The sequence below is a fragment of the Colletotrichum siamense genome, assembly GCF_013390195.1.
Source record: "Colletotrichum siamense strain Cg363 chromosome Unknown KSG_Cg363_contig03, whole genome shotgun sequence".
In the NCBI taxonomy this organism is placed as follows: domain Eukaryota; kingdom Fungi; phylum Ascomycota; class Sordariomycetes; order Glomerellales; family Glomerellaceae; genus Colletotrichum; species Colletotrichum siamense.
The window spans coordinates 4123923-4132801 of NW_023501016.1; the positions used below are offsets into that span (position 1 = coordinate 4123923).

Genomic DNA, 8879 nt, shown 5'->3' on the forward strand with positions numbered 1-8879 from the left:
TCTGTGGTGCACTGACCTCCGCCGCAATTTATCGGGGGTGTCTAATTTCAACGTCCTGCTTGCAACTTCCCCATTTCAACTCTTTCCACTATGACTGCAGGCAGGCATTACCAACGCTAAACGGACAAAATGCTAAGAGAATTTAGCAAGTGCATTGCTTCATGCTCATGATTAAAGTTAGAACAGCCTCTAACACGATTGGAGGAGGGGGAGCAAAGCCTTGATGAAACTGATCCTTCGTTATTTCATCGTGCGATAGCTCTGCTGTCAACTTGGAAGGATGCATTTCAGATGCATCTCGCCTCGACGGCTTTACTGTATCACTAACATTATACTTCTCTGCCCCAAATGTTGGCTGTGTACTGCGACTAATCTGTACCTGCTTGGCCAAAGAAGGCCATATGAAATCCATGAAAACGTACACAATGCAGTTAGCGACCCTCCTCCCCCAGGACTTCTTCCAAGATGATTAATTGAGCCATGCACGATCCTCATCCAGCCATTTCGTGCCTCTGCTGTTGAATCTTTCTGCCTGGCGATCTTGGATTTTCTGGCAACTCGACAGCAGTTGGACCACCGGACATCTCATAAGCTTCAGCCATTTCGAAGTCCCTTGCCACACTGCGTTCAGACCTTTGCATTGCCGACTCATGCTTTTCGCATTTAGGCCGGTTCGTCGTCGATGAAAGCTGATTTTCTGCTGCTTTCCGCCTTCTCCGTCGCAAGTTAAAAAGAATAACTCCGACGACAATAACCAGCCCAGCAGTTCCTCCAACCGCAGCACCCACAATCGTGCTCACAGCCGGCTTAGAGTCTTGCGAAATATGACTATTGATATTTGTGGAAAGGGCTAGAAAGGTAGTCAATAATCTTTTGGGTCATCTCCTCATCCATGGGGGGTCGTGATACGTACGTTGCGCAAAAAGCGTCCTCACTTCGTCACTGTCCCATTTAATTTTATTCCTGCCGCCCTGGTCATACCACTGTTTGACCACCGATGGGCTATCGTAGTCAGCTGCGCCGGCATTATAGCGAGTGCCCCAGCTCAATTTTGTCATGTCAAAAACGCCAAGCCCACGGCTCCAAGGGTCAGGCTCTGTCAAGGATTCTGGGGCCTCAGGGTTGCTCGTTCCCCCGACAGACAACATCTGGCGTTTGCCGACTACAGCACAGGCATGACACTCTCGGGGTGTTGAGCCGATGCTGGTGTTTGCTTTGAAGAAGTTGAATCCGGGCAGGGTTAGGACGTACACCTCTTCAGATATGCCCTCACCCCAAACGCTGCCGCCGTAAATGAATCTAATCAGGTAGTATATAGTCAGCATATCGATCATGTTCTGTTGTCCTACTGGGCACTGACATATCATATGTGTTGTCCTGTCCAGCAACTCCCGCTGTACAGAACTTCTCTCTCGGTGTCGGTTGTGTTCCCGTCGTTTGTTGGGTATGCCATTTCCTAGCTGACAGCATGTTAGACCAAAGCATCAAGAAGGGCGCCATATCCATACTTGCTGGATTATATATGAAGATTTTGCCAAAGTCCATTGGCTTCCATCGGCCTTCAAGATTTTCTGATAGGGGAGCTTGTGCTCCGCCGAGAACGAGGAGCAATCCGTCTGGCCCGAAAGGTACAAACTCCATAGAGCCACCTTTGAATGTTCCCCATTTACCAAATCCCTCCGAAGAACTGTTCACAACTTTCTGACGTCCTGACATGTCATAAGACACTAGCCCCGGAAATGGCCTGCTTATTTTCCAGTCTGAGATTGACTTGTCGGTGCGTATCGTTGCGAAGCCGCCGAAGTAATATCCAACGGAGTCGCTTTGAGCAAATGCGCCTCTTTTAGGTTGAAGAAGATATTTGAAGTTGTCATGGTTGCTAATGGTGGCCTCGGTCCAGTCACCCTTGTCGCCTCCATCAGGTGCGAAGCGCCAGATGTTAGAATCCTGCACCTCCTCGTTGAAGGGCGTTGCACCGGCCCATATGTAAAACGCTTTGGAAGACCGGTCTCTCCACATAGCTTGGCCGTCTAGTACTGGAATACCAGCTGGCTTTGGTATCGCCTTGATTTCAACATCCAACGAGCTCCATGACTTTCGTAAGTCGATGGAAAGCGTATCATTTACTGTCCGAGAATGGTTATTTCACGTCAGCCCATTGAAGAAATTGATAGAGATAGAAGTCTACTTACGTTGCCATGATGGATGATCATACGTGGACTCGTTCTTTCCATTGACCAGGACAGCAATCTCTCCACCGTCAATATAAGCGTGATCTCCGAGAACAACTACTGTTGAAAGTCAATAAAATTGGAAGAAGCCCACAAGGGGAGATCCATCCTCTCACATGAGCAAAGCGTTCTTCTTAAAAAGTCACTATTTCCAGAATTACAGTGTAGGAGCAAAAAAAACAACACATTTCAAAATCACACCAAAAACCCACTAATTTTCCAACTTTTAAGTATAAATATCTCTATAACTAATCGAAAAATAAAATATAAAAAAATATAAGGTTTTATTTTTACTATAGTATTTATATATAAAAAGAAAATTAAGTTTTTAAATAAAATCTTAAGAAGTTATATATAAGTAAAGTTTTAAGAGATTTATTTCTAAAAAGTTTAGTGGATAGCGATCCCCTAAAACCCCCTATAAGCTATTTTTTAGAAATTTATAAAACTTTATATTTTTATATTTTTATTAAATTTTATTATTAAAATCTAGAAATATTTATAAGTATAGTTTCTATAAAGATCTATAAATATAGAAAAAAGCTTTTTTTTAGTTAAGTATATTACTAGCTTTTTTATAGTAAAGTAGCTGAGTTTATATGGGATTTCGCACTGTGTCGTTTTTTTTGCACCGCCACTGTACCATTACGCGCAACAAGATTCGGCTTTCTAAAGACAGCCGAGACTGGCGCCGAAGCTAACAGCCAGGCCAGCAAGATAAATTTCGAGTAGCACATCGGTGACAGCCTCCGTATGCCTTTCTTATTCATGCCCTTGCCATAGCTAATAAGATTGCGGAAATCCATTCCTTATTATTGATTTCTCAGAGATCCGGCGCTTTATGACAAAAGAATCCGTGAAGCTGTATCACAGTGCCCAATGAGCGGTTTCGAGCACAAGCGAGACATCCTTCTCAGCGCGTTTGGTTCGCCCAAATGTCGCACAGAAAATACTTCCAACCATCACAGGGAGTAACAGTCCTGGTGATACTGCTCGCTGCCGAGGTCATTCGGCCACAAAAGCTTCGCGAATAATGGTATTACGGCTCTCTTGAGGCCCATGTCTACGAGATTGAGGGACACCTCATTTTGGACGACAAGGCCCTTCTATTTACGTTCCGCTCTGACGAGGACTTCATAAGCCGTATGTGGACTTCTCGTTCTGAGATCCCCTGCATCATTTCCCATGAGTATCGCCAAAGTCCCGCGAGGTGGCGAACAAGAGCGGTACTAGATGTTTTGGGTTCAAGTGAGAAGACACTGGTCTCGACAACGAGAATTACGGATGACAGCTGATATTGTGCTAATGACCAGATTCAAGTTCCAATTTCGAGCAGAATTGTGACACTTTTGAGAAATGTCTCAGTGCTTTGTCCTGAGTTGCTACGCGATGGATTTGAAGGAGCCTGTTTGTGAGCCACTCATTCGCATACATTTGAACAGACCAAAGTCGCACAAGAGCCTTATAAGCTGACGCAACCCGAAACAGAGTGGCCGTCGGATACTGTCACTGGGTGAGAGACACCTATCAAATGATCATATTGGCGACTTGTACACACTCTTTTCCAGCATCTCGCCTTGGCTGAACACCGCTTTGGAAGGTTTCGCAAGTATCTTCAAATTGCATGCGCATTGACTGACATTTACTATTATGCTAACGCTTGTCAGACAAAAATTGCTTGTGGCCTACTAGCCTCCTCCATTACTCTGTGTATTGGTGTGCAAAATTAGCCTCGATATCTGCCCAAACGTACGGATTTGCGCATGCCTATTGACGGTTTTAATATTCTTTTCCCTATTGTGAGAAACTGGGTATTTGGATTTTGAGCATCAAATTGCATGGGGTTTGCTTCCCGTCATACAGTTCACTGGCTAATTTATACTCCTGTAACGGCACGAAGGAAGTTTGGCGATCCATGAGTTCAAGGTACGTCCTTAGTGCTTCTACGGTCAAGTATTCAGCTATCCTCATCGAAGTAAGCTCAATATCACAGCAGTTGAATTAATTTTCTTTATTCCCGTAGGACTCATATTTCGAGTCCTTGCAAGCCCATCCTTAAGGATAGTGAATGGGTCGCAATTCGCAGACTTTATGCAGGGCCTGGTGCCAAGCGCTATTTCCAGGATAGTCTTATCGATCGCGGACATTGCTGGTCTCGAACAATGCCCACAACGGAGGCTCTGCTATACTATGGGAGATAGTGGTGAGCCGGGGCCCCCAGTCGCGTGGCGGCAGTGGACGCGTCCGGGAACGTCGACGTGCAGGCCCTCGTAAAGAGAACGAATGGATGCCGACCGCCCGAGGAGCTCATGGAAAACGTGCACTTCTACAGACGCGACACCGATATTCTGTCAGCCGTTGGAGGGGCGCGGCTCGTCGGGGAACTCAGTTTCTGCTTCCGCGGGAGGGGCAAAGGCTGGGGGAGCCGGGGAGGGGGTTGGCCAACGGGTGGACTACCCGGACTGTCGGTTGTGAGAGTCACTGTCACGATCAACGGTTCTGGTCTGTGTGTCTGATGGAACCTCTCGCTTCGGATTGCCAGGCTAAGACGGAACTGGACCGCACGTAAGGTATGGGCTGCGCAGCTGGAAGGTTCTGCCCACACCTTATCATGCCGAGGGCGTTAGAGGCCGCGGCCCGCGTCAAGTCTGTTAACATGCCTTTCAAGTGTATGGTCTTCCCCGAAACTAAGATTTATTTTCTTCTGGTCTTCTTTGGTCTCGTAGCTTAGTTTCGAATAGCAGCCCCCATGATAATGTCTACAACGACTACTGCCGCCAACGCTTTCTCATGTTCCAACCAGAAACGCGAAGACTAGTAGGAGATGACGAGTTGTCTGAGACCCTATTGCCGTGCAAATATGTTCCGTCACAAGAATCCGCTGGTGCTGACTATCCGCACTCGGCGGCCCGATGGGTGCTTGGTAGGACTACTGTGGCTTTGGCTTTGGCTTTGGCTTAGGTTGGGTTGGTCTAGTTGATTTGTCTCCGGTGTAGATCTGGCTGGGTTTCGAAGAGGAACAGCCTTGTGGTTTTCTGCAGTTGCCATCAGTCAGCTTCAAAGAGTTCCACGAGGCCACCAAAGCAGTCGTTCATGCTCACAGTTGTCTCTCAAGCTCGGTGGTGAAAGACATGGTATTCGTCGCAAAGTCGCGCTGAGCAAAGGACAAGACGCGTGACAGTCAGTGGTTTGAATAGGCAAGAAGTCGCAGTCGGAGGCTTGTCGGAGGACAGAAAATTGCATCGCTGTCCAGCTCACGATACTGAGAGGGTTGGAAGGGGGGGTATTTATAGGAAACCAGATTCAATTTCGCTACCATAGCCGTTTTCTTCTTCAGTTGTGTGCCCTAGAAGAAGGAAGCAAGGTCTGTCTGCCGCGTATGCGTGATCAGACATGGCAGAGATCCCGACGGCTGACGATGTTCAAACTTGAGGCTAGCTAGTCCTCGCTTCTCCTTGCTACCATGCGGCCGTCGATGCAGCCGAGTACGTTCGAGTGCACGATGCGGCGTCTCCTAAGCACTGCGCCGCAAGACAAGTCAGTGAACAAGCCTAGGGGCGTATCGAAAGTGCAAAACTCCAGCGGAAGCACGAAGTCGGGCCTGGTGGTTGGCTCGTGGGGAGCCGGGGAAGAAGGCGTCCCGCGTCACCTACCCCGGCACTTTGCTCACCCATGAATACCACACCTCAGAACAGAGCGATAACTTCGCATATGAGCTCAAGGGGACTTGGGGGCTCAGGTATCCTCCCCCGGCTGTGGTGCCGGGGCGGCACGGTCCTCATGTGCCGCGTCTGATGAACTCCCTCTCGCCAGCAGGGGAAGGGGGGCTTGCGGTGGCGTTCCGGGCCTGGTCAATTGAGATTGCAACATGCGTGCCCGTAGTGCGTTGGCGGTAAACACAGCCAGGAGCACAGTTTTGGTGTCATACAGGAACCCTACTGTAAAGCTCCTTCGCTGGGAGACCCGTCCTGTTCCTCTGCAGCTGTCACGCGATTCCGTTGACGCGTTGGCGTTGGCGTTGGTCTGCCCGACGCGTGCGCCGGTCTGCGATCGAAGATATCCAGCTTCAGCATGCAACGCGTGATTGACTGCTAGAATCGAAGGAATCCTAGTTGTCTACCGTGAACGACAGGCTGGGGTGGTCTGTCCTGGTTCGGTCAAGGTGAGCAACCCAGCGAATCAAACCATGTGTGCTTGGGACCAACGAAACCGGTGACAGGGGAAAAGAATCCCCCTCACCTGGGGCTGAAGAGGTGGTTAGATCTGCATGGCTGCTGCCGTCGCCGGAAGCCCCCTTCCCTCCCACCAAGCTTTCATTTGCCCATCCAATTCCATGGACAAATCCACGCCGTCTGCGTGGAGTTTGGGACCTGCGACAGACATAGAGCCATTGAATCTACCGTCGCCCATTGAAGTTTGCGCTGGCAAAATTGCGACCCTGGATGGAGCAGGGACCACACCGATCTGCCATCAGGTCTTGGCGGTAATGGTTGCGAACCGACGATAGCGACAAATCTCTCCGAGTCAACCGCGTAACCGTGCCATTCGATTGCGGACATTGGAAATGCGCTCGCCACATTGAGGCTATCACCCGGAGTAGTTTCGTTTCCTTTCACAGGCTCAGCAAGCGGTACAGCATGGCACCGAGCATAGCTATGGCGGATGTTTGAGATGTTTGAGAATTGCGGGCAGAATGGTTTACGGCGGAGATGTTTCTGAATCAACAGAAACCACTAGCAAACACGTCAGAGGATAAGTCTGCGAAAATTGGAAGGAAAATACCGATCAAAATCATTAATACGGAAGAATGGACAGATGTCGTTGCCTTTAGGTGACCCCATAAGGCTGATGTATGTCATCAAGGGACGGCTCGCAAGCCAGCCGTCTCACATGTTCAGGGGCAAGTAGATCTGATTCTGCGCGAATCCCAGAGACGGGAGCTGACTAGACCAACCAGTGTCAAATTCATGGGCGACTAAACCATAAATACACTCCGTTGCGTTGACAGCGTCCGCCCCCCTTTTTTTTCCCCGCTTATGCAAAAACATGAAAAAAAGCCAATTTTACGCTGTGACGCGCATTTCTCTGCATCGCACGCAAAACGCGTCAAAGTCATCACCAACACCTCAATTGCCGTCAATCACTATAGTCCCAGTAGTATTCAAACGTATAACTACACGATAGAGACATAAGGTGTGTATTTCATGCTTCCGTAGCAGTCAATCTACCCATCGAGGCATTGCCAACCCAGCTAGTCACCTCATCCCCATACCATTCGACCAACAAAAGGTCTATTTTCGTCATGAGAGATCAAGATGACATTTGCTGAGGAACAGAAGAAGAGACCTGCTGTATGACTTTATATATCTACTCAGCATACGGTTTGTATGGCTCTGAGTAATATATAAGCATACCAAGGGGCTTGATACGGTTCTTCAGAGCAAATGCTTTGGCAGTCAACAGGATTAATGACTCTCCTGATAGCTCAGCTTGTTCACGATATTGAGCAAGAGTCTACTGCTGTATAGATTGTGCCCTGTTACTTACAGTTTGCCGCTGGTCAGTACATGTCCGTGGTTTATTATATCAGATACATCGAGAAAGACGCCGGGCGACGACGACGATACAATGGCGCCCAGAATATCGAATCTACAGCTATCGACGATCGCGATGATACTGCCATTCGAAGACCAAAAGACCCACGAGCTGGCAAGTATCGTTGGCTGTACCGAACGAACGATTCGACGACATAGATCACGACGTAATATCACTGGCGAAGTGCAGAGATATAAGAGGTGCCGCCAGAGTCGACAAAAGATGGAAATATGGCATCGTACAGAGCTTCTTGAACTACTGCAGTACCGCAGCGATCTATCTCTTGAAGAGATGCAAGATTTCCTATTTGAAGCCTTCGAGATCCAGATCAGTCGTTCTGCAATCAGTCGACAGTTAAACTCAGCTGGCTGGACGAACAAGAAGTCCAAGATTATTGCTGCTCAGCGAAGTGACGAACTACGATACGAGTACTTGTACCGTATACGACGATATCGCCCCGACCAGCTGGTATTCGTCGACGAATCCGGCGTCAATAAGGATACTGGGATACGGAGGACTGGATGGGCGCCGAAAGGGCTTGCTGCGTTTCGAACTGCAGAGATTGATCGGTTTCAGAACTCTCGCGTACAGATCCTGCCAGCCCTCACGTTGAGCGGTATCCTACACTTGACTACGTATTATGGTACGACTGACGGCGATGGGTTCTTTCGTTGGCTACAGGAGTGCCTTATCCCGAAATGTGGGCGTTTTCCAGAGCCAAACTCTGTCATCGTTATGGATAACCTCTCCTGCCATCGTATACCTGAAATCGAGGGTTTATGCCGGGTATCAGGTGTCCATCTCGAGTTTCTGCCTCCGTATTCACCAGACTTCAACCCCATCGAAGAGTACTTCGGCGATCTAAAGCGATACATCAGGAAGACGTATTCGAAGTGGAACAACGATGAGAATGACACTCGGGATTTCATGGAATATCTACGTGACTGCGCTATGGAGATTGGGTATCGTCTACCCCAGATCGAGGGCCATTTCCGCCATTCGTTCGTCAACTTTGATGGGACAGAGCATATATTTGACGATATCGAACTATAA

The 8879-nt window shown here is 48.5% G+C and overlaps 2 protein-coding genes across 2 annotated transcripts; one reads left to right on the forward strand and one right to left on the reverse strand.

The window, feature by feature from the left end:
• Nucleotides 1–975: 975 nt before the first annotated feature.
• Nucleotides 976–3292, reverse strand: CGCS363_v005074 (uncharacterized protein; the record flags this gene model as incomplete). Its single annotated transcript, XM_036636923.1, has 5 exons — nucleotides 976–983; nucleotides 1079–1299; nucleotides 1361–2126; nucleotides 2193–2291; nucleotides 3208–3292. 5 exons carry the CDS (start codon nucleotides 3290–3292, stop codon nucleotides 976–978), a joined length of 1179 nt encoding a protein of 392 aa, XP_036498340.1.
• Nucleotides 3293–8048: 4756 nt separating this feature from the next.
• Nucleotides 8049–8879, forward strand: CGCS363_v005075 (uncharacterized protein; the record flags this gene model as incomplete). The annotated part of the gene is made up of 1 exon (XM_036636924.1): nucleotides 8049–8879. One exon carries the CDS (start codon nucleotides 8049–8051, stop codon nucleotides 8877–8879), a length of 831 nt encoding a protein of 276 aa, XP_036498341.1.